Here is a 25138-nt window from a genome sequence, read left to right as displayed (position 1 = left end):
TAGGTTTGAATTTTGTTTTTATTTCATTTGTGCCCTGCCTTTTTCCTCCAAGGAGCTCAATGCTTTTGCATTTCATCCTCACCACAATCCTGTGAGGTAGGCTAGGTTGAGAGATAGCAGCTGAGACCAGAAGAAACTGGCAGTTAATAACAAGGCATAGCAACAGTTCCCCCAACTGAGAGTGTAAGTAGTAGGCCCAGAGTCCTTCCCCAAGTGAACCAGATGTAAAGTCTGATAGCAGATAGCAGGCACATGTCACTTTTCCTGGTTCCCACTCCCAAATCCCATGATCCTTCAGTTATTAAAATAAAATCTAAAGCCATGCATGTTGGGGGGAATACAAGAGAATCTTCTCTGAGCAAGGCCCTCCAATCTTTCTGGAGCCAAGGGGTACACTTGGAAGTCTAAGAAAATGCCATCATGCCAGATTTAACTAACTGGTCCTGCTCCCAGAAGCCCACACAAGGCCTTCTGTTAGCACAATGAGGCTTTCCTCCCCTTCCCCATGCCCCCTCCCAGTTGGGTAAGGAGAATCCCCAGAACAGCAGATAGGGGAGGAGAGAGGAGATCCTATCAGGCAAGAGGAAGCGCTTGTGCTGAGAGAACAAGCTTCTTAGGACTACGTGGAATTTCTTCTACAGGTTCCACAAAATACCCATTCCACAGAAGAAAAACTGCCAATGCTCAGGAAACCTCCCCCTCAAAACATGAGGCAAAATACCAATTGCCACCCACAAACAACAAAATTGGAGACAAAGTAGGCAACACCCAACCCCAAAAAGCAGGCAACACACACACCAAACTATTGGCCAAGCAAAAAAGTAGGCCAAGCACCCCACTGTGGGGCCCACAAGCATACAGGGTGGGGGAGTGCTAAGAGGGAGGTAGCATCTGTTTTCCAGATAGCTGAGCCCCATGGAAGAATCGGAATGCAATTTAGCAGGAGGCCTTGCCAAGAACCAAGGAGGGTGCCTGAGGGCATGGTGACAACCACAGAAACCATCTTGAATTCAACAACAGATCACAAATGGTTTTTCCCCCTTATAGGAGTAGCGGTGGACATGAAATAAATAAGTCACCAAACTGGCAACATTTAGGGCTCAGCATGTCTCTGCGTCATTAATGTTCGGCAGGTCATTCTCATTCTAGCAGCCCTGGGTGAGAACATCTGGGGGCTTGACAAGAGACCAAGCCTTAGTACTTGGGGCTAGATGCATGTTGTCAACAGTCCTCAGCCTCAGCTCCTTCACGGATCCACTGCCAGTCCTTTGCCTGGTTCCTGCCTGCCTAATGCAAGCCACAGCAAGGCAATGGAGGCCTCTTGCTGGCAGCTACACCATGGCAATGGCAGAGTCTTCGGTGCTGCTCTCCTGGTCTAGACCCACTCTCCTGATGGACTCCCTGTACTTTTGCCTTCCCAGCGCAATGATGGCTGTGATTTCATCTGCTATGTCTTGGCGGCCACTCTCCTTCATGGCGCTGATCAGCTTGTCGACACAGTCTGGGTGTTTTTCATTTTGCTGAGCCCAAGAGAAGAGCATATGCAGAACCTGAGCACCGAGGTCGTCTCTGAAAAATACAGATGGAACAGCACACAATGCTGAGTCTCATTGACATATTTACAATATGCCTTTTCATTTGCTCCAGGAACTTACAATAGTTTGAAACACACAAAGCATAAAACAATAAAATCCTAAGACATGTTTCATTAGCAACCATTGGAAAAATAAAATTCAGATTAGGCAGCAACCCAACCACTTCTCCAGAAGCCTACCAACTGCCTTCGTAGAGCAGGGGACACGGAAACAGAAAGGTCTGCATGATCAAAGCTGCAGGTTCTTCTGCCTAATTTAGCAGCACCTGAGAAATCATACGTGTTTTAAAAACAAGCTTCAGTCCTTATGGGGCAGGGAGAGAGGAGGGGACATGGGAGCTCACTGACATTTTCTATAATTGTCTAAAGACCAGAAGGATTCTGGTTTTGGATTTTGCACTCATCAGAAGTTCCAGCCCCTCATTTCTTTCTGTCCTGGCCTCCACCCATCTATTGCCAGCCACCCCAAAATTTTGCAAATCCCAGCTTTCGTTTTCCAGTCATTCTCTGAGGTTTGGAGAGAGGGAGACAAAACAACTTCTGCAAGAAAAAAATGAGAAGCATCTAAGACCTGCTACCAAGTGTTGGAGTGCTCTTGTTCAGGGTGCCAGCCAGTCACACCCTCCCCTCTAGGCTGTTGCTATATGCTAGCAAAGTTCTTCAGATGTTGCTACACAACTTCCTGAATTTCTGACCACTGGCTGTACTGGCTGGAGCTGAATACCACCAACATCTGGAGTTTCCCATTCCTGTTATATTATGTGGTAAGGAGCTCAAGGACTCCCTGCCTTCCGGTCAAAATAATTAGTGTTTCATTTTTCTTTCTCAACTGATGCTCAATATTCTGCAACTACTGAGCCTGCTCCATCATTATTTGGCTGTTTTGGCAGTGTTTTTGCCACCTTAGGGCTAGATTCAGCCTCACTCACCTGTAATTGTATCGTATCTGCTCTACCTCCTGGTAAGACAAACCCAGGTTTAAGCCAATCGTTGGCCAATCAGCTCCAACACGCCCAGCAATGGCAAGTAGGTTGGCCTGGGTCAAGTAGCCAGTTTCAGCATTCCCCAAATTCAGAGGGGGGAGAGAAAAGCCATTTGGGGTTGTAGTCTGCTCCTTCCCCTGGGATTTCAGTTTCTGCCAAAACAGAATAAAAAAACCACATATGTCTATTATTCATGGGCCAAGAAAAACTAGCAACACAGCAATCCAACCTGCCACAATTATCTCTCCACTTAGGAACACAGAAAGCTACAATATATTGAGTCAGACCATTGATCCATCTACTTCAGTGCTGTCTCCATTGACTGGCAGTGGCTCTCCAGGGCTTCAGACAAGAGACATTTTCAGCCCTATGTGGAGATGTTGGGGACTGAACCAGGGATCTTAGGCAACTTACGGGTAGCTTGATTGGCAAGGTGGCTAGCCAATGGGAATCAGGGCCTTTCCTCCTCTTGGTAACCTCTTCAGGAATGTCCTCTGGAACAGCACCTCGGTAAAAGGAAACCTTAAAAGATCAAAAAAGTTACAAAAATGCTATTATAATAATAGGAAACACATCGTAGACTACAGACCCACATACAATACAGATTCTCTTAACTGCCGCAGCATAACAAAAATAAGGGAGGAGAAAATCAGCAGGATATCTAAAATACAAAAATGGTGCACAAATACAGAATCTTCCCTCTATCCGAAGTAACTCTTAATCCCAGCCAGCCACAGAAAACAACGCCTGGGAACTCTCCTCTCTTTTCCCAGTGTCTCACCTTGGGTGATCTTTACTTCCCTGCCTGTCCCTCAGGGTCCTTCCACCATTTCCCCTTATTCCTCCTAGCACAGATATTAAGGGCAATAAAGTGCATCCTCCACTGATTACAGAGGATTCATGCTATGTTCTTCGAAGTCAGTAAGCCAGAGTTGGCATCTTCCCCACTTGCCCTCCTCTCCCCCACCAAAACCATTGAATTTGTATGCCAGAGAAGATTATGTTCCTATCCAGGCACAAAATGATGAAACTAAATATAATTTATGCCTATGATCTTATTTGGAACAAGTTACACAACACGTACTAAAATTTATGATCTCTCAGCTTGCTTAAGAGAGCTTTCTTGGAAAACATAGCTAGCTAAATTTGCATGGTTTATTTTGGCACCAATATTTGAGGTTTTATAACAGTTTTGATGCTTGGAAAAGTGAAGGCGTTTTGGCAAGCCTAGGCAGGAGACCCTACCTGGACCCCATCAGTCATTGAAGCCTTTTGCAAATAGGGCTTGCATGTTTTGAAATTTCTCTCTATAACATTTTGCATTTTTTTAAAAAATTGAGATTCTGGGCTAGGGACTGGATTCTGCACCTTTCACAAACATATGAGTGGAATCCAGAGAAATGCGTGGGACTGGAGCAATTAACTCTGATTTGTTTCAGCAGGATTTAAGCACACTCATGTTTTGGATCGTGGCCATGGACTCTGAGAAGATAAGTAACCCTGTTTATGAACTGGCACATGATTAGGAACAAGAACAATGAGGAAAAGGAATACATTTGTTAATGAGAGATGTGTCCATTTATTAAGATGTGTATTATAAATGAATATATCATGGGAAACCTTGCTGGGGCCAAGAAGGAGAAACTGATGTACCTGCCCTTTCACAGATTTGCTTTTCCTGTCCACTTCAGAGGTGATGTAGACTTCCTTCACGTTTTTCAAGTGAGAGAAAAAGTTGAACGAAATCCTTCCGTCAGTGCAGTCTGGGCGGTCTGAGTTAAGTTGGAGGCAAAGCATCAGTTTGCATCAAGCCACAGTGCTGTAAAAGGCTAAAAATCAAGAGGCAAGAAGACAAACAGGGTCCTGCCCACCTGTCAAAATTGGTCTGTCGGGGTGTGGGGGCAAGATGAGGATCTGGGATAATCCAGTTCCCCCCACTGATTCTGTATCACTAATTGGCCGGCGAAAATGAGAAAATCAATGATTTTGCATGGACATACTCCCTGATAGATGATCTGTCTTCACTGACTGGTTTGGGAGATTTCCCACCATCCACTATGGCCCAATGCAAGAGAATATCACCTGCTGAGCAGACACCACAGCCCTTGCTGCAGATCCCTTTTGACAGGCAAAGGCCAGGAAAACATGGTGTCTTATCTTACATTAGCATCTCTTGCCAAGGAGGGGGCTTCCCCTATTCAGTGGCCAGCACAAAAATCAAAAGGTACTGCTATTACTCTTTTAGAAGGCTTGGGGGTTTTTTAAAGTGCAAGCTGGTAAGTGTTGTAGGTTTATTAACAAGTCTGACTTAAGCTTGTGGCTGCACAATCACTTCTGAGCCCTGAAAAAGCCTCCTCCTTTCAGAAGACCCCTTTGGGTCAACAGATTTGAGGATGGCGGGCAAGGGCCAAGTCCCTTTGTTCTTCAGGGGTATTTACACAAGCGGGCTCTGCTGCACTTTACCTGCATCAATGCTGATGCCTCGTTCAAAGGCTGCAAAAAACTGCTCCCCTTCAACCATCTCTACCATGTCCGATGGCTCAGGGCCTCGGTATCTGTCGTGGAGCCTTTTCAAAACAGGATCAACCTACAAGACATCCAGGAAGAGATTTTTTAAGAAATAGATCTTGGGGGTTCACAGGGCCAATTCATTTCATTACTCTTTGTGTGGTTTCAATGGGAGGATGAGGGTTTCCAAGGGAGAAGCTTCATAAACGCAAGAGCAGCTGGTGGGGTGCTGCAGAACCAGCCTCCTGACCCTAGGGCTGCTGCCACTTGCCAGGCCAGTAGCAAGGTCCGGCCTGTGTGGGCACACCAGCAGGGGTACCAGACTGGGCGCACTAGTGCACCCATAAAACCCTGAACTCACTGCCACCCTGCCACAACCATCCTTTGCAAATGGCAGTGACACCTAGTGTTGAAAGGGTAGCTTCTGCTGCACTGCCCCAGCCATTCTTGCCGCTTTCTTTGCTTCTGTTACCCCTATTATGAGGACTCATGCCAAGCTGACCACCTAAGCTGGGCTCGTTCACCCTGTTGCAACAAGCCATAGATTGCACCAGCCAATGTTTCCTGCTCTCGCCATGCTTGCTGCTCTTACTTCAACTAAAGCCCATCATAAAATAACGCACAAAGCCAATCTCAAGTATTCATAGGAGAAGGCTCTACTCACAACCAGCTGGTTCCCACCCACCCCGCTTCAAACCCAGAAAGATCTCTCTGGATTTCGTGCATTATATAGCTCATGCTAGTGAGCACAGCTTCTGCTCCAGCCCTGAACAACTTGTGCCCTCCTCTCTTTTTTGCAATCCAGGAAGAGAGCAACAGCAGGCGGCTTACTGATCCCCTGGTGACCAGAGGGCTGTGTTTAGTCTGGTAGGTTACAAGTTGCTCTAAACATAGATATGTTCTTGGCTGCATTTCATGCTTGCAGATCACAAGCGGATGGGCACTACCGCATGCGCATGTACACACATGAAACCGGGACAGTGAACAATTTACCTTGTGCTTTGGGACACACTGAAGCAAGACTTGCTCAGGATCTTTCTTCCTCTGCAGAGCTATGAAGTTCACCTGGTACATGCGCAACCTTTTATAGACATATTTGGCAAAGCCACCAATATAGGTCTTGGTGGTGCACCACAACCAGTACCTGGGGGAAAGAGTGGGGATTTGCAAAATCATTTTGATTTGTTTGCTTTTTTCACTTGTGAGCACATATATTGCAAATGGGGGTGGCATGAGTGCAAAGTTCTGTTCCTCTATGTGAGAAGAAACATATGGAGGTGTGCAAGTGCACTTCTATGTCAAAGGAAAACTGCACAGATGACACAGAAAACAGACCCCCACCTCCACCCCAGTAGGGGCAATCTGATTCAGCTATTTAAATACCTGCCAAAAGCAAGGAAATGATGTGTGATTGAGGAAAAAGAAGCAGCTGTGAATCTCATTACTGAATACACGTACAAAACAAAACATGATCATTCTACAAGGTACAACTCAGAGACAATACTTAGCGTGATGAGCTGAATGTGCCTGTGCTGATCGGTGTTCATGATGAAATGCATATGCAATTTCTTCACCCTGAGCAAAACTCTGAACTCAATCCCAGTATCTACTATTCCGCAGCAAAGCATCTAAAAGCAGACTGATCAAGTGCCACGGTGCATTTGAGTTTACTGTGAAGCATGAGGCAACAGCACAACTGCTTCCCTGCAGACACAAGCCGGCCTTCATGTGATCAACTCACATTCTCCATGTCTGAGTGAATCAGCAACATGAACAAGCCATTATGACACTATAAATTTTGTCCAGCACACCTGGTACCTATAAGATTGCATTCCTCTGTGTCTGTATTCTTTGCTAAATGTTCTAGACAGACACAAATAGCCTGAGTTGGACTACGTTCAAGTATACACTTCAGGAAATCAGTAAGAAGCAGAATCAGATCTGCAGCCTGGCTCATATAATCCTTCTTGCCTGGTGGTGAAGCAGGAACCGAGGACCATTTAATAAAGAATACTAAGCAGTTATCTTACTGTTGATTGCCCACTCCCACCCCTTGTTCAGAGGAAAGAGGAAACAACTGGATGAATATGGTCTCTTCTTTGTGGAGCTCCCAGTTCTAACGTTATATATAATGTATGTAGAGGGCAGGAAGGTATAGAACCTTCTCTTCTTGCTGGCCCAGGAAGATGTATGAAGTGTGCCTCAGAGAAAGAGAGGGACCTTACTCTTCCTGGGTCAACTCACCAGGAGAAGTGTGTGACTTCAAACAAAGCATAGAGGTGGGTGAACTCCAGCACCACCTGACTGGTGATGTCATTCCAGTTCTGAGCATTCCAGTCACTGTGCAGCAGATGCACCCTGGAGCGATCCAGGGTCAGACCTGTGGACCAAAGAAAATATGCTGTTATCTACAGACCTTGAGGACAAACTATATTCAGTGCGTAATCAGGACAGATGAGGTTTTGCTCCCACTATTATAATAATAATTTATTATTTATACCCCGCCCATCTGGCTGAGTTTCCCCAGCCACTCTGGGCGGCTTCTAATCGAGTGTTAAAAACAATACAGCATTAAATATTAAAAACTTCCCTAAACAGGGCTGCCTTCAGATGTCTTTTAAAGATAAGATAGCTACTTATTTCCTTCACATCTGAAGGGAGGGCGTTCCACAGGGCGGGTGCCACTACCGAGAAGGCCCTCTGTCTGGTTCCCAGTAACCTCACTTCTCACAATGAGGGAACCGCCAGAAGGCCTTCGGCACTGGATTATCAATGGAACATGTGAAATTGTGAAATGACTGGGGCGGCGTGGCCCAGAATAAACAAGAGCACCTTGCAGTTTAGTGTGCTATAGTGCACTATACTTGCACAACCAATTTCCTCAACAGAAGATTAACTGTCCAGCTTGAAAGCGCATTTAATTGTACCAACATTCTGCAAATTTATCTAGCCTGTGAAATTCAGGTGTGGTAATTCTAAGGAAGCATTAACAGTTCTGTCAAAACCCTTCTGCTGAGGGAATTTCTAGATCAAACCTACCTGTGACTCCTGGGGGCAGAGGGAGCTGAATTTTTACAGGCTGAAGGAAGTCGATGCTGGAATTCTGGGAGAGGCAGAGGAGGGGGCTAGCAACCGTCTCAGGATCATTTGTGATCTCCTGTAGGTCCTCTGAAGACACGGGCAGCACCTGAACATTTAAAAAAAGGGGGAGATAGGCTCCATCAGGTAGTGTGGGGGTTTCTTACACAAGCAATGGACTTCGTAGGCTCCCCTTTCCACAGCAGCTATCAATGTCTTGAAAAAATGGTCCTGAAAGTGAAGGGTCCCACCAAAGAGGGATCTAACACCGTGGAAAAGGCTGCACTCAGAAGCAATATTGGGAAAGCTCTTTTGGATTCCAGCCACAGGTGTCAGTAGTTTTAATCCTAAAAGGAATTATTTGAGCAGTGACTGTATAAGTCAAATAGGAGCTTCCAAAATTCTTTCAGGGCATGTCTTTTTGATTTTATAACACCAGGGCAACATTAAGGCACTCATGACCTAAACTGTGCAACCTGACTGGAATAGGACTTTACAAAAAATTAAATCTCCAATCTTTGAATATATTTCTGGACTCTTTAGGCTTCCTGGGCAGAGGCTTACCTGGAGCTTCACTGTCCTCGTCTCCTCAGTCACGCCAGGGGGAAAGGTCACTTTGATGTTGGGATCGACAGTTGAAAAAAGCAAGGCTCCCTCTTGAGGGACTCTGCATTCATTCTCCACAAGTCGAGAGACAACCAAGAACCAAGAGAAGTGAGGGACGCTGCAGCAGGCCACATGCTTCTGTTAGAGGGTGTGGAAGGACAGACAGGCACCATTGTAACATGCAACAATACTTTAAACAGAGGGAACCAGGCACTGAAAATGAACACAGGTCTTATACCAGCCTTACAAATATCCACGAACTGGCCTGGCTCAAATGTAACAGGGCCACTTCCAACAACAGGTCATAGCCTGTTGGGATGTAAATAATGAGCAACAAGCTTGAGTGTGCTCCTTCATCCTTATCTCACACACCCAGTTTCAGAAGAGACTTCCTGCTTTCTTATACCAGAGTTCCCTGTGGCATTCAAACCGGGAAACTCTGGTTTTAAGAAAACTAGGACATCTCCTCTGTAATCTGGGCGTACTGGTTCTGATGATGAAACAGCTAGCTGACTCACAGAAATAACTAGCTCAAGCATGTTGATCATTCATAATCATCACATCTGAATTTGTCCAATTTGTGTTTGACAGACCTACTAACTTACGGAACTTTCCCTTAAAAGCTCTCTCACTTTGGCAGTACACAGAACAGACAGGCCAACAAATGAGAATGCAATTCCTAACGGTACTACACATATAACCAACCTTTCCTCCAAAGAGCTCAAAGTGGTACACATGATTGTTGCCCTACCCAACTGATCCTCACAATAATCTTGTCACGTAGGTCAGGTTTAGAAGACAGTGACTGGCCCCTACTGAGCTTCACCAATGAGTGGGGATTTGAACCTGGGTCTCCCCTGCCTAACCACAACACTATGCTGGCTCTTTGTGAAAGGCCAACCATCTCGGTTGCAAATAAAGCCAAGTATAAGACTTAGCATGCCTAGGTGCAGGGCCTTAATGAGTTAACGAACTGGGTGTTGTGTATTACAATCTCATGGGGAAACACATGGCAAAACTGAAGAGAAAGCAGCTGCAGATTACAGCTCAGCCCTCCCTCCAAGCTTCCAGCAGGAATTCAATATGGCACCCAACTGATGCAAGGAAGAACTCGCTGAGAAGTGAGGTAACTGGCATGTTTTACAACACGTTGCGCTTCGCGGCCTACCTTTGGCTTTTCTTTCCATTCCACTCTGGTTCTCAAGTCACTCCAATTTTGCCCACTGAAGGTTCGAATTACAATCTCACGGTCGTGCAGGTACTGCGTGGAGGCATATGGCAGCCAGATCAGCACATCCTTGAAGAACACAAGACAGAACAAGACAGTTTCCATGAGTTAACCACTGAGAAGGAAACTTCTCCATAACTCCAGGGAGCAAGAGAAGGACCTCAGGAGCAGACAGCCATTGGGGAGGACGTGGAGAGCAAGCAAAGGTTGTTAGTGTGTCTCATTTCTGCTGTACCTCATAAAGAGGAAGCAGAGAAGGCAACAGCATAGACAGTTGCATATTACAGCGTCAAGATTGGGGAAAACGCAGCAGTTCCCACATAGCTCACAAACATGCTAGTAGTAAGAAATTGGTTTTATTGCATTGTGAACCGAAAAAGAACTTCTATACACTTCCAGCCAACCTTCAGACCTGCACTGGTTCTTTAACTGGGGATGCTGCATGCAACAGTGATTGCAAAGCACAAAAGGTGCAATGCATACAACATGCAAGAACACCATTGCTGGGTTTCGGAGGCCAGGGCTAAACAGCCAGAGAGATGGGAACTTTTATGACATTTATTTAGTGCAATTCATTTTTAGTGCCTATAATCTGTCACCCTCAGCCTTCAATCTAAGTAAATGAATAACATGTAATGGCTAATTGTGATTTATTTATTTATTTGAATTCCTGGTTGTTTCATAATATTTGTATGCAAATCTGTGTGGGTTTTATAATGCGCTTAATTGTTTTACTATTCTTAAAACATATTGCAAAAAGGGGGGATTATATTATTAAATACCTTTTCAGCCACTGTTTTCTAAAAAAAGGAGAGGTCCTATCCAAACTAGAACTCTGTTTATCTTATTCCCACATTCTACATATCTCACAAGCAGAATGGTTGTCCTGAGGCATTTTTCCTGATGGAACTCGCATTTTATTAAGCCAAACCTCATTGGCAGCAGCCTAAATGCCACAAAGGGTGGTTTGTAAGCAACCCAGCCATTATCACATTTAGCACACAGGGTTCTCAGTGGCCACTTTTTTGGCAGGCCAATATTTTTCTTCTTCTTCTTTTCTCCCACGCCCAAGGTGAAAGATTTGGGGGAATTAGCGCAGGTCTAGCCTAAACTCCTTTATGACTTCATGAGCTCTTCTTACCTTCTGGAAATGAATCCCATGAGGCTGCAGCTCCAGGACTTCACTCAGCAGGATGTCATGGTCCTTCAGCTTGACCCACTGGGGGTCAGGGGAGTGCTTTTGGAAGTGGATATTTACTGAAGTGGTGGTGGCACCCAAGGGGAAGCAAAACTGGACACCACAAGCTAGGAAAACTCTGCAGCCTTCAGGAGTCACAGTAAAGCTTAGAAGATACAAAGAGAAGCACGGATGTTTCTACAACGTTACAGTCCTCTTTACTCCAAAGTTCTGAGTTATAAATATCTATAGACTGTCAGAATTCTAGATACAGTTCTAAGGCTTGACTACACTGTGTTTCGCTTAGCTGCATCCAGACTCCAGATCACTCCAATCCCATGGGCTTCCCTACTCTCCCTGCGACTCTGATGGTGGTAACTGAGTTTTGGATACTTGCTCCAAAGGAACAGATAGTCTCATCACCTTCAACAGCACCTGGGTTCCATTTCTAGAATATTTGGAGGATAACTGAATAACTATCAGATATGGCTGTTCTTAGCCATGTCTGAGTGCAGAGTTTGGAACTTGCAACTACCTGGCTGTTATGGGGGGGGGGAGGGTGGAATCACTTTACTCTGGTCCTCAAATCCCTTACACTTGTGACATTCCAGACCCAATACAAGCCCTAAACAACTTGGGATCCAAGTACCCAGGAGAGCACTTCCTCCAGTACTGCCTAAGCCTTACCCATCTATGAAGATTTGCTAGGGATCAGCTGTTTGTTATTCCAACTTTAGCTTCTGCTGGGTGTGCAACGATAGAAGACAGGGCATTTTTGGTGGTGCCCCCTCGCAGCTAATTATGACACCCCCTCCCAAATGGCATTTGATTGTCTCCCCACATTGGCCTCAGTTGGGCACAAGGTGAAAGCATTTCCCCAACACTGCTACTTGATGTAATTTTTTCTTGATATGGCATATTGTTAGCCACTCTGTGTTTCCGCAAAGTTGATGGGTGGGATATAAGAGTGCCAAAGTAAAATAAGAAACTAAAACTAAGCCTATCCCTGCTATTCTCAGATATTTTCCTTGCTTTTTTTCCTCTTTCAGGGCTGGTATGCAGAGGTCCCACTTGCAGGCTCCAGGAATAAGGGGACCATTGGCCCCTGGATGTATGAGCCCCCTCTAGGCTTATCTGGTGATGATTGCTACTACTCAGTCTGACCTTTATGTTTCCCTCCCCTTATGGTTTTGACTTTTAAAATGAGGCTGCATTTTAACCTGTATTTTTTTTATTTAAAAAAATCTTTTTCTTTTTTCTTATTATGTTTTTACTGAAATTTTATTGGTGTTAACTGCCCTGAGCCTGGCTCTGGCCGGGGAGGGCGGGGTATAAATAAAATTTATTATTATTATTATTACTGGACTAGTAGCAATCTTAACATCCCAAAGATTAAAACAGTGATGGCACTCCAACTGCAGAATGACCAACAACAGCAAATACAGTGGCCGCTGTTCCACACTCAAGAGTCCCAGAGGAAACAGGAACCCAGAACCCATGTCCCTGAGCGCTGCTTGGAGATTTTACTTGGTGGTAACGGCCCTGCTCTCTTGAATGAGTTTGCCACTGATAGTTAACTTGCAACCAGTTTCTTTTTAGAAATCCTACTTGGCTCATTTGTAAAAAACGGGGATGATTAACCCACAGAAACTACCCCTTCATCAACAACTGAACAAGGCATCACAGTACAATTGATTATTATTAGTATTAGATGTATATCTCTCCCTCCCAGGAGCCATGGGAAGCAAGGAGAATATTATGCCAAAAGTGAATTAGGAAGATACACTGACATGATGATAGTACAGAAAGACACCGGCCAAAAAAAGTATGTGAAATACCTATCCTCACCAGCTTCAAGGAATAGTCTTTGTAATTTTTCTGGCCTTGAGTTTGAGTCTGCAACAAGTCAGAAAACAAAGTTTACATGAATATAAACAGAACGTGTTAAGTGCTTCCGTAGGAATGAGTATAGTAGTCTTCAACTTTTTCAAACCAAAAACACGCACTTGGGCCTCAATTCTTTATCATATATTTGTATGGTGGGAGGGCTACTGTTGTGACTCCCCTTTGATCAGCTCACAAACCAGTGGTGGGTCCTGCTCCACCCATTGAAGACAAATGGTTTAGTCAAACGTTTTATTATGTTTTCATATGTGATAGAAGCTGCCCAGAGTGGCTGGGGAAATCCAGCCAGATGGGCGGGGTATAAATAATAAAATTGTTGTTGTTGATGCCTTGTTCCCACAGGGCCAGCCCCAGATATTTCACCACTTGAATATTAACCATGATTTCTATGACATGAACTCCCACCAGAATTTCAAAATAAAACCTATGACAGGGTCACTAACATTTATGGATCGGTGGGCACATTTCAAATGTTGAGAGAGTCACAAAATAGCTGTTGGCAGAGCAGGGCATAACACAAAATGGCTGCAATGCGCAACACAAAATTAGAGAGGCAGCCACCCCTGACACCTTTATGCTAACCACGGGAAGACAGCTATGTTCTGCTGGTCATGATTACAGACGTTGTCATGCTATATAGATTTTACTTACACAGAGAGAGAGAGATGTGGCTGCTGTCTATAGCAATAGGGAGCACCCCTCAGAACCAGGAAACATATACAAAGTGGCCACACCAGATTCACTCGCATGCCACAGATGTTGCTTGGAAGGCACCTACACATTTTACCTCACAACTTTGTTTCTAAGAGACTGACTTCCCTTTTTCAACATGAAAGCTCAGAGACTGGGACATCTGCCCTGAAGTACCCATGAAAGTCTTTGTGGGCACCAGATTGGTGACCCCTGCCCTATGAGAAAGTGACATTCACAAGCAATGCCTGTCTAAGGGTAATGGCGATTTTCATTTATCAGTGACTGTAAGTAAAGTCACCAAGCAAATCAACCCGTTTGCTTCAAAGTCACCCACCACAAACCTGGCTTTAGAGTGCCTGGGAGAAACACCCAGGAAGCTTTAAGGCAATTTGCATTCAAATTGGTCTCTCCTTTGGCTTTAAGGTCTGCCCACCCTTCTTAGAAGCCTTCTCTTGCTTTCAGCAGTGCCTCATTTTGAGCTGAATCTGAGTCCACTTCAGATTATGTGCCCTCTTGCAGTCGCAGTAATGTGAGGGGAGGAGCAGGGCCAAGCTTGCTGCCCCCCTCAACCCTCGCTCCCCATGCATTGGATGGGAAGGTCTGAAGAAGGAAGCATGCTGTAGGCAAATGCGCTCCCCACATGATTTACTCCCTGTTCACATGTACTTATGGGCAGTGCTGTTTTTCTAGAAAAAGAGGTGTCAGAACTCACCATGAGTGCCTCCCTTGTTCTCTTAGAATGGCAATGGCTCCCAGCTGAGAGGTGCCAGAACTGAGCTCCAGTGAGTTCCGGCTGAAAAAAAGCCCTGGATCTGGGTCACATGAGGAGCCTATACTCATAGGGCAGGCTCCCTGGATGGTGGGGAAAGGGCCAGGAGAGGACACAGCAACAGCAGCGGAGCTTAAAGAAAAAGCCCAGCTTTTTCTGCCCAGGCAATTTTGATGGGATGGAGAGGAATGACTGAAGGGGGCTCAGCTGCCTGTGAAAACCAACCAGGCGGTCTTTCAACCAGTACTTCATATTGTAAGGGCTGCAATTTCAGATGTGTCTATACAGATCTCACAAAAAACAACAACCACAGAGCTGCCTTCTGCACCAGCCACGCAGATCACACAGCAGCTTCTGACTGTCTCCAGTTAGAGCAGCTGTTGAACAAATCAGACAGAAGAAAAGCAATTAACCTGGTTGCAGCGGCACCTCTGGCTCTCCTAGAGGATTACCACGGAGATGCACAAAGGGGAGGCTCTGGATCTCTGGGGGGATGCTGCGCAGCCTATTGTTTTGCAGATCAAGCCTGGACAAGTTGGGAAGGCCGGCCAGGGATGCAGGAACTGTCACCAGAAGATTGCTGTGAAGATGTAGCTGCCGCAGAGACTGCAAATTGCCTGCAAGTCAGAGCAGGAGTGGGAAAGAGAGAGATCAGCCTACACTTTGTAAATCCTTATATGCAAGCAACTCTCCCCCATTCACAATTTGCAAATCCCTTATAACAAAAAAGAAAAGATCTTGGGGTCTTGCTTACTTCCACCACAATAAAAACCAGCCCTCAAGCATACATACATGCACAGATAAATAGATAGATAGATAGATAGATATAAAATTTATACAGCATACTCATACCATAAACCTTTACCATAGAAAGGCTCTCGTACTAGCCAAAAGGAACGTGCCTGGTATTCGAGGAACACAATGTAATAAATAATCTAATTAACAAAGGTCAGAGGGAGTCAAGCTTAATCCTAGTATTCCCTTGGCATTGTAGCTCACCTCAATAGTGAAGAGGTGTGTGTATGGAGGTGCATGTAAAATCCCTATGATTTTTGCAAGGCTAGAACATAGCCTTCTGTACAAAGAGTCAAATCACTTGCTCTACCCACATTGCCTCTAGTCTTGCTCACCACTGTCATGCGGTCCCCGGAATGTGGCCCATTGAGGAATATGGCCCTCAAGCTGAAAAAGGTTCCTTCCCTTTGTGCTATAGTACACTTACATCCTGATTATGTGGGTACCACCATTAGTAGTAGTGGATCCCTCTGCAGCTATATAACACCCTCCAGCTGCAGACTCACCAAATCTGAAACAGGGCCAGAAAAGTTTTTCTGTTTAGTCAGGACTCTGGTTATCAGTAAAGTGACAGTGCTGCTGCAAAGACTGTGCTCTTCTTCAGGCTGAATATAATAATAATAATAATAATAATAATAATAATAATAATAATAATAATAGTAGTAGTAGTAGTAGTAGTAGTAGTAGTAGTATTTATACCTTGCCCATCTGACTGGGTTTTCCATTGCAAATCTTAACAACTTTAAATATTTTAGATTCTAACTATTGGGTTTCCTAAAAAGTTGTATCGTAAACCACTTTGAGAACACCTACTAAAAAGAGGTCTATATATGTTTCATTAAATATTTGCATTTTTTGTATTCCCTTTCATCAAAAATGACCTAATTTAAGCTCATTCTATGAAAGTAAGCCCCGCTGAGTTAAATGAGACTTACTTCCTAGCAATTGCACAGAAAAACTGCAGCTATGCCATGTGACCCTGAACGTGTCGTAGCTTTAATCTCATAATTTGTTTAGTCTCAAATTGCATCTTAAAATATTTACTCCCTTTCTCTTGCAACTGGGAACAACTTACCAAGAGAGCTAGGGATTCCTGTTAATAGGTTCCCTGAGAGATCCAACTCTGTGCAACTATGCAGGTTTCCAATCTCTTCGGGAAGCGATTCCAGTGCATTTTCAGAGAGGTCCAGTGTTTCTAGTGCTGCCAGCTCCCCTATGCTCTGCGGCAGACTTTGGAGCTGGTTCTTCATGGCGGAGAAGAAAGTGAGGTTGCTGAGCTGGCCAAAGTCCTCAGGCAGCCCCTGCAGGCTGTTGTGACTCACCAGGAGGCTCCTGAGACTGCCCAGCTTGGTGATGCAGGGAGGCAGAGCACTGAAGCTGTTGAAGCCCAGATCCAGATGAGCAAGGTGGCTTAGCTCCCCCAGCTCTTGCGGCAATGATGCCACCAACCCTCTCTGGGGAGTGCCAATTTCATCTCTGGTGTGTCCACCTGCAGGCCAGGAAAATGCAGGAAGAGAAAGTCTCGTTGAAAGGATCTCCATTAACTAGCCTCATATAAGCACATGGCTATCCAATGGAACAATATGGAAGACTGAACAGAGATAATTGGAAAATACAAGAAGTCTGAAGGATTTGGGGCATGAAGGGACTACAGGAACCCGATAACTGTCAGTGGAAGTGGGTCTGGATTTTTTGCTTTCAGGGCTACAGCAGGAGTGATGAACATGCTACACTGACAAAGAGGTGTCTTTTTTGGCCCCTTAGCTTTCAGTCCAATATATAACAACGATAATAAAGAAACAAGATTGGTAGCTTGGAGCTGCGCATGAGACACACACAGCTACTGTTGCTTATATTCAGTATAAACTGGTTATTATAAATACCTGTGCTAATGAAACCTAGGTTTTTAATAGGTTGGCCAGCTGAAACTGTATTAATTTAGCTGCATCAATGAAAGCTACAGTTGCTGTTTTTGCTGTAGATACTTGAAACAAAAAAAAGATCAAAACAGTTCAAGAGTTAGGCACACATGCTTATTCCTAAAGGGAGTGCCACACCAATTTCAAAAGGCAAAGAGTAGCCAAGATAGTTTGCCACAAGTGGGGGGGGGGGCGTATTTTGTGATGCCTTACAGGTTATCTGATGGAGTGGACTCCAGTCCACAAAAGCTTGTGTTGTCATAAACGTGTTAGCCAATATAACGTGCCTTGTCGATTTCAACATGGTTATCAATTTGCAGCCTGATCTTTTTCCTATTATTCTGAAAAAACCATGCAAGCCTATGTATGCATACCCTGAAGTAAGCCCCACAGATTCCAATGGAACTTACTTTGGAGTAAATATGGTTAGGACTTCAGGCCAAATGTAGTGCACATGTTACAGATGGCTAGGGGGTAGGGACCCTTAGGCTTAGGAAGAGGAAGGCAAAGGCAAACAGCACAACATCGAACCCCCTGCCTTCTGTGTTTTTGACGGGTATTTTTAAAATCCCACAACATAGAAGAATTCTGTCGCCTGCCCATTTCATTCCCAACACGAGCAAGAGGACAGAGCTTTCCGTTTATGGGAAGGTGGCATGAGAATAAAAAGTGGGTGATGAAGAGAGAATCACAGGAAGAAGAAAAGGACCCCCTCAGCTTAAATGAGACATATAAAAATCAGAGTAAATATCTCTCCAAAAGCTTTTTCATGTTGCTACATAGACACAGAGTAAATCATCTCTACTGTAATATAATCATAGTAAGAAGGGAAGCTACTGTCCCAATTTGGCACTTTCTGCATTTTGACAGATATGGAACTGTCATCATCATTTTTCGCTTCTGCAAGCCTCATTCCACAACTAAAGATCAGAAAGCAGTCTCGTTTCATTCACTGTTGAAACAAGGTCTGTTCCAAGCCAAATGTCAGAAGGAATATAGTAGTAAAACCTGACTTTTGTTCAGCAGAAGATAACGAAAGCCCCATGTCCATTCCAACAAGAGAAAGCCCTATTGAAAAGAGTGGGTTTACATTTGAGTAAACACAACAGGCCCATTCCCAAGAGAGGGTGCAGACCCACCCGTTGCAGGTTTCCTAAGAAGTAAATCTCACCATGCTCAATTCCTGGGTAAGCATGCATAGGTTTGAAGTTTTTGACTGTACCATGCACTTTCCTGGCAGAAAGTAAGCCCCACTGAACACAGTGGGACTTACTTCTGAGGTGAGGAAATGCATAGGATTGCAGCAGAGTCATACCATTTTGCGCCTTTGTGAGAAACAGTGGCCTAAGGTCATTTTGATGGGCTTGGTCGGGGAAGGAAACCTAAAAGCTAATCTAAACAGATGGGAGAAATATAAATTAAAAAGTGAAACAGTCGGTCAAAAGACAGAAAGAGAAAAGAAGCGTGCAGTTTACCTTTGAGTACAAGGGATTTTAAGCCCTTCAGGACCGGAATGGTGCTTAGTGTGGAAGTGATAAGTTCCTCATTGCAGCTCAGCCTCAAGAATTCCACCTGCTCCACTTCTTCCCTTCTCTTCTCATACAGCTTGAGGAACAGGCGACAGCCCTCTGGGTAGACGTCTAAGTTGAGCCTGTTGCCAGCCAAGCAGGAACTAGCAGGTGCCTCGGCCTCCAAAGCACCCTCCCCCAGAGGGTCCCCAAGCTCCTGCGGCCCAGCCATCTTCTAGTGTCACATTGCCAGGGGCTGCGCATGTTTTGACTTGCCAGCCAAACGAGCACCGGTGCCACCGCAAGGGATTGAAATGGAAGATGGAGGAAAGAGGCAGCCCCTGTGAAGAAATGGAGGGAGAGGAGCAAAACGCTGAAGAACCAGTGCACACGCAAAATCCACCCAGATGAAGGAAATAGCAGAAGCTGTACTTGAGGCACTGAGCATAGAAGAGGACAATACAACATCTTCCCACCTGGGCTGTTTAAGTGCCATATTAAGGCATATAACGGGCCCCAAAGCTGATAAAACTAGGAAGGAAGAATGGACGTTTGAAAGACAATGTGGGGAAACTGATTGCATTTTGAAGTTTATACATCTTTCTATTAGAGTTCTTTGCCTCCTCTTTAGAACCACAAAAATGCATCTTAATAAAAGAATATTAGATATTTGCAAGCAATATAGCAAGAAAAGTGTCATAGAAAAAATAAAGATATTTGAGTACCAAATCCCCATCCCTAACACACAGCAATGCCAGGTATCTCCATGGCATTTTACACATGGGGAACCGATAAAGATAACCAGCTGTGCAAATGTGATTTTTTAAAAAACAGGTGCAGCTTCATTCACAACAGCATGACATGCCACCTTTCTATAGGAAGCTAGAGCACTTTCATCCTTGACATCTGGGCACAGTTTCCCTAGGAACTGTGGATGAGGAGTCAACTCAAAAATGCCAAGATGAACACATGATTGACACAGTACAATACTATGCACATTTACTCGGAAGCAAGTCCCACAGAGTTCCATAGGACTTGCTCCCAAGTCAGCACAGCAGCACAGCTCTAATGCTTTTTTCACGTGACCCCTTATTTTCTTTTTCAAATGTAACTTACCCTTATTATTCTTTCATTAGGCACTGTTACAACCTTCAAAAAGCCGATCTTTGGCAAAAGGGCCATTTAAAAAAAAACCCAACCTGTCCTCTCTCAGAGTGACTGCACCACCATATAGATAGATAGACAGAAAGATAGATAGATATTTACTTCCAATCATTTCCCTGATTTAGCAGTGTGGAAGTGATAAATTAACAGATAGCTGCACTGCAATGACAGAAGTGGAACCTGTTGAAGCTTTCCCTTACACTATGCATGGCATCTTTCAAGGACAGATGCTGGCACCCAGTGGCGGAGCGTGGGGGGTGCAGGGGGGGCCGGCCGCACCGGGCGCAACATCTGGGGGTTAGGGTTAGGGGGCGCAAATCCACGGGGTAGGGGGCGCAAATCCACGGGTTAGGGGGAGCAAATTACTTGCCTTGCCCCGGGTGCTGACAACCCACGCTACGCCACTGCTGGCACCTCTAGAAATCAATTTCTTGCAGCTGTGTTAATGCAACTATTCCAGTCTATTCTGTTTCCCAACATGCTTTAAAGCAGTGGTAGCCAAAGTGGTGCCCACCAAATATTGCAGACTACAATTCCCATCAGCCCCAGTCAGCAGAGAGAGTCAATGATGGGGATAATGAGAGTTGCAGTCCAAACCATCTAGGGAGCACTATGTAGGCCCTCGCTGCTTTAAACGCTGTTCTCCAGAACCTGTGGCCCTCCAGTTGTTGCAGGACTCCAACTTCCATCAGCTAGCGGTCAGGGATTATGGGAGTTGTAGTGCAGCAACAACAGGAGAGCCACATGTCCCCCATCTCTAAAGCACATGACAGGGGCAGAGATAATGTTTATTTCATTACAGTATTAAATAGTATGGAGAAAGTTGTGGAAATAATTCATCAACAATTGCGTTAATCTGCAGCAATGCCATTATTACCCAAGAGGGTGCAAAACTAAGCGTGGCGAGTGTCAGGCCAAAGGATGAAGCCAAGGACCCTGGTCCTTAGCTCCTAAAACGGGAGGGAGGAAGTTCAGGTCAAGTCTTTCCCCCTAATTCCGGGGTAGGGCGCAGGGTGGACGGTTAACTGTGATTTTTCAGTGAAGAGAAATAAGGCTCTAAGGTGGTTTTAGTCATTAGTACACGCTTCCCAAGAAACAGCTCGGCACTGAAAATACAGACTCCGGAGCAAAGTCGTGCCAAAGAAAGGAACTTACGGTTGCAGCCTTGTGCTGCGACGCTACATATAACTCACCAGGAAGTGAACCCCATTGAACGCAGCGGCGCTTGCTTCTGAGTATCAGCACTTAGGATCAGCTTCTTAGTGCCCGGAGCAGGAAGAGAAAAGCTTTGCATGAAGTTTTCAGATAACCAGCAGAGAAATTGCCCGGATTAAGCAGTGACGTACATCGCCCGAGGTCTCTAGCCCAGCAGAAGCAAAAGAGCTTCCAAACAAAAGTTTCAATCGAAACGCACCACCCGACCCGGCCTGTTTACGCCCGTCCTTTCCTCAGCTTTCCAGACAAGAAAATGTTCTTACATGGGCCAGACAAGCATATTTTCCCTTTTGCCGGTGCTTTTGGCTACTCCGATCCTCGCCGTGCTTACTGGAAAGTTTGTAAAGGCTGCTGATTTCAGTGGCAACTGCTAATGCAAGTAAGCGCGCTCCGGATCGCAGCCTTCGGGTCTGCTGGTCGACCTCCTAACGGCTTGCGGCGCAGTTCCAGTCCCCCGCTGTTTGCACATTGCCGCCGAAGCAACAGCCTAATTTTCCCAGGCCCTCCTTCCTCTAAAGGAGGCAGATCCCTCCCGCCCTCTTGCACAAATTCCCGCTTTCCCGCCTCGGCCAGCGCGGAGGCGGCGAGCAAAGCAACGGCTTGGGTTTGCTGGGGACGTCCCGGCGAAACTGCGTCCATTGTGATCTGTTCCTTCCTAACAAATGCGCGCTGCCGCGATCCTTAAGGGCTAGTTTTGCTATTGCGATTTGTAGGTCATTGCAGATTCTTGCAACTCGTTAGGCTGGTCCCCCCCCCCCCCGAAACAAGCGGGACCTGCGACAAAATCTTGCCGCGTATTCTACCCCTTTAAACACGAGTATTCCTATTTAGGGTTTAGCTAGCTAGACAGCCAACCGTGTAATACTCCAGTATATACTATGATGTAAGGGGCTCAAGCAGACCATTTCATGTCTCCCCTAGTTTTACACACACACACCCCAACATTTTATGGAGGCCATGGAGCATGCTCAGTCCTCATCAATATTTATTAGTTCTTACTCTACTTCTGCTTACTTCAGGATTGTATACATAATAATGAAATACCCAAGTAGTATTTCCCCCCCTTACATATAATACGGTTACATGCCACCCCAATCTCTGAGCGGTATGATATTCCAGGGAATCCAAGTGCTTTACTCAGAGTTTGTGTTTCCTTTTGGAATGAGGCACAGTGAAGTCTGTGATGTCTTTATGATATATGGTTTTTTAACACATATATACAACCTGGGCCTATGATGGAGGGGTTCAAAGTGTTTAACTCCAATCGGGTCTTGTTTCTCCCATTGCTGCAGCCCTGGATCCAAAAAGAAATCAAAACATGGCTCACTGTCCCTCTGCTCAACTTGCTGCATTTAACACATTGCTTAGTGGAAGGAAGGGTTCACACCCATCTGCTGTCCAGTACAGGGTATCTGCTTTGTTAATCAGTATACAAATTTAATAAATCATTGTTGTCTTCATCATCATCATCGCCCATTACCTTCCTTTGGTTCTCCATAATGGCTCTTCTCCCAGGTGATTTCTAAGCACAGAAAAACTCCATTGGTCTGTATTTTTACACTGCTAAATACAGTGTTTGTCAGCCCTTCTGAATACTCCAAGCATTGATTAAACTCCAGCAGCCACTAGACTTAGGAATTATGGGGAGGGTCTAGCACCCAGGAATTTATGGGAGTCAAGGCACCCACAAACTCATAATACCCTTTTATCTCCTATGTAAACATAGGTTGAAAAACTACCCCCAACCCCAAACTATGTTTGCAGTATGTTGTTAAACTGCCTTTTTCTAGATTATCAAAGGATGAATGGCCCTTTAGTGATAACCTGGGTTGTTAGTGTTCTTGCTTTTTTAACTGTTCCAGTATTCATGCTATTAGCTATTGATAAGTGATTCCCCTCCCCCTAGTTATGCATGGCAGTCTTAATTCTGTTGCACACTGAAAAATGATTGGTCACCTGGGATAGAGGCAGGGCATATGGTTTCTTCCTTCTGTTCAGTGCTTAATAAGATCTCCCTGGAGGGTATAGGGCTAAACCCATAACAATTGTTTATGTAGCTATTTATCCTTTGGCTGTTTAACTACAGATTGTGTGTACAGATCAACTTTTCTTTTTCAGATATGGCTTACTGCTTTCAATGCAAATAAGATCATTATCCAGACAAAGACTTACACATTCTGAAACTTGTAGTCCTTTTGTCCCATGAATAATTTTGAAGATGGGTGATAATACTTTTATTTTATTGGATCATAGTGCTGGTTCTAGGAAGGAACATTAATAAAACACAATGACATTCCTTTAGTCAGACCCAGTCAAATAATGCTAAGCCAAACCATGGCTTAGTGCAAATGTGCAAGCCCCTGGAGAGATCATTGCCACTTTGCTTCTCCTCTGGTCCTACTGTGGCTGTACTGCTGCGAGCTAAGGTTTGGCTTGGCTTTCAAGCTCCTGGTTTGTCTTCTCCAGACTGAGAGAACAAATATTGCTAACAGTGCATTATTTGCTATGAGCCTGGCTTCTGATGGCATGCTAAGCCAAACCACGGCTTAACTCATAGTAGCACAGGAGGAACACAAGGAACAAAACAATCTCATTCTATTCTCCTGGAGCCTGCACAATTATAGATTAATATTAAAACACAAATAAAAAAATTCCTTCCTGTAGCACCTTAAAGACCAACTAAGTTAGTTCTTGGTATAAGCTTTCGTGTGCATGCACACTTCTTCAGATACACTGAAACAGAAGTTGCCAGATCCTTCTATATATTGAGAAGGTGGGGAGGGGTATTACTCAGAAGGGTGGTGGGAATCGGAGATTGGCAGATAGCTGAGATGAGCCTGTTGACGACTCTTAACGACTGTAATAGGTCTTACAGGAAAAGGCAAGGGGTGAGGAGGTGAGAGATGGCTTAGTCATGTATAATGAGATAAGAATCCAATGTCTCTATTCAGACCAGGTCGCTCCATTGTTTTAAGTTTGGTAATGAGTTGTAATTCAGCAGCTTCTCTTTCCAGTCTATTTCTGAAATTCCTTTGTAGTAAAACAGCTACTTTGAGATCTTGTATAGAATGTCCTGGGAGATTGAAGTGTTCTCCTACTGGTTTCTCTGTTTTGTGATTCTTGATGTCAAATTTATGTCCATTTATTCTTTGGCGTAAGGTTTGGCCTGTTTGTCCAATATAGAGAGCTGAAGGACACTGTTGGCATTTGATGGCATACACAATGTTAGACGATGAGCAATTAAATAGCCCCGAGATGGTATGTGTGATGTTGTTGGGGCCAGTAATGGTGTTGTCCGGGTGTATGTGGCAGCAAAGTTGGCATCTGGGTTTATTGCAGGCTCTGGTGCCAGTGTCCGTGTTAAGTCTGGTTGTAGTATTATTGTGGGTTAGGAGTTGTTTAATATTGGGTGGCTGTCTGTAGGCAATGAAAGGTCTTCCTCCCAGAGCTTGAGAAAGAGAACTGTCATTGTCCAGGAGAGGTTGTAGATCAACACGGCTACCCATCTATTAAAACACAGTTTAGCTTAACTGGAAGCTGGTTTAGTGTATCTCACTCCTGACTAGTGTGGCTGCAGCCTCTCATCCTTTCTCTTCAGCTGTACTTCCTTTGTGCATTGCTATTCATTGGCTGCTTTGAGAAACCAATGTTCTCCTCTGCCAAACTGGTCTTCGCATCATAATTTTAATAGCTGTTTCTTGAGAACCACAGTAGTTCTGGGTCTAATGGTCATGAGACCAAGAAACAGGATGAAGGCATGGGTGTAGAAAGGACTGGCCAAATTCATTGCTCTTTCTTGCTGTTTTAAATGATCGAGAGAATGGAGCAGTTCCCCTGTATGCAACAGTTACAACATTAGCTTTTTTAGTTTAGAGAAAAGGCGACTCAAGAGGCAACATGACAGACGTATAAAATTCAGGATGCTATGGAGAAAGATGGTAGAAAAAAGATTTTCTTTGCCTCTGTAATAAATTTTGATTGCCTCCCCAAGGGGCC

General features: G+C 44.8%; 1 protein-coding gene across 3 annotated transcripts; it reads right to left on the bottom strand.

The window, feature by feature from the left end:
* PIDD1 (p53-induced death domain protein 1) lies at positions 1-21873 on the bottom strand. 3 transcript variants are annotated; one of them, XM_081202738.1, is made up of 16 exons: positions 21121-21872; positions 18731-19104; positions 16412-16825; positions 14955-15158; positions 13013-13070; positions 11139-11340; positions 9938-10066; positions 8728-8907; positions 8125-8272; positions 7330-7465; positions 6079-6229; positions 5041-5164; positions 4231-4349; positions 2992-3099; positions 2524-2729; positions 1-1569 (listed from the first exon to the last, which is right to left on the bottom strand). In XM_081202738.1, exons 2-16 carry the CDS (start codon positions 18993-18995, stop codon positions 1332-1334), a joined length of 2682 nt encoding a protein of 893 aa, XP_081058864.1. In that variant the 5' UTR covers positions 18996-19104; positions 21121-21872; the 3' UTR covers positions 1-1331. The 3 variants fall into 3 exon arrangements, with proteins under 3 accessions (XP_081058864.1, XP_081058865.1, XP_081058866.1); XM_081202739.1 differs by having other exon boundaries at positions 21406-21872; XM_081202740.1 differs by lacking the exon at positions 14955-15158 and having other exon boundaries at positions 21121-21873.
* Positions 21874-25138: the final 3265 nt, after the last annotated feature.

The sequence above is a fragment of the Podarcis bocagei genome, assembly GCF_964188305.1.
Source record: "Podarcis bocagei genome assembly, chromosome: 1".
NCBI classification, from domain to species: Eukaryota; Metazoa; Chordata; class Lepidosauria; order Squamata; family Lacertidae; genus Podarcis; species Podarcis bocagei.
This window is presented reverse-complemented; position numbering and strand designations above follow the sequence as displayed.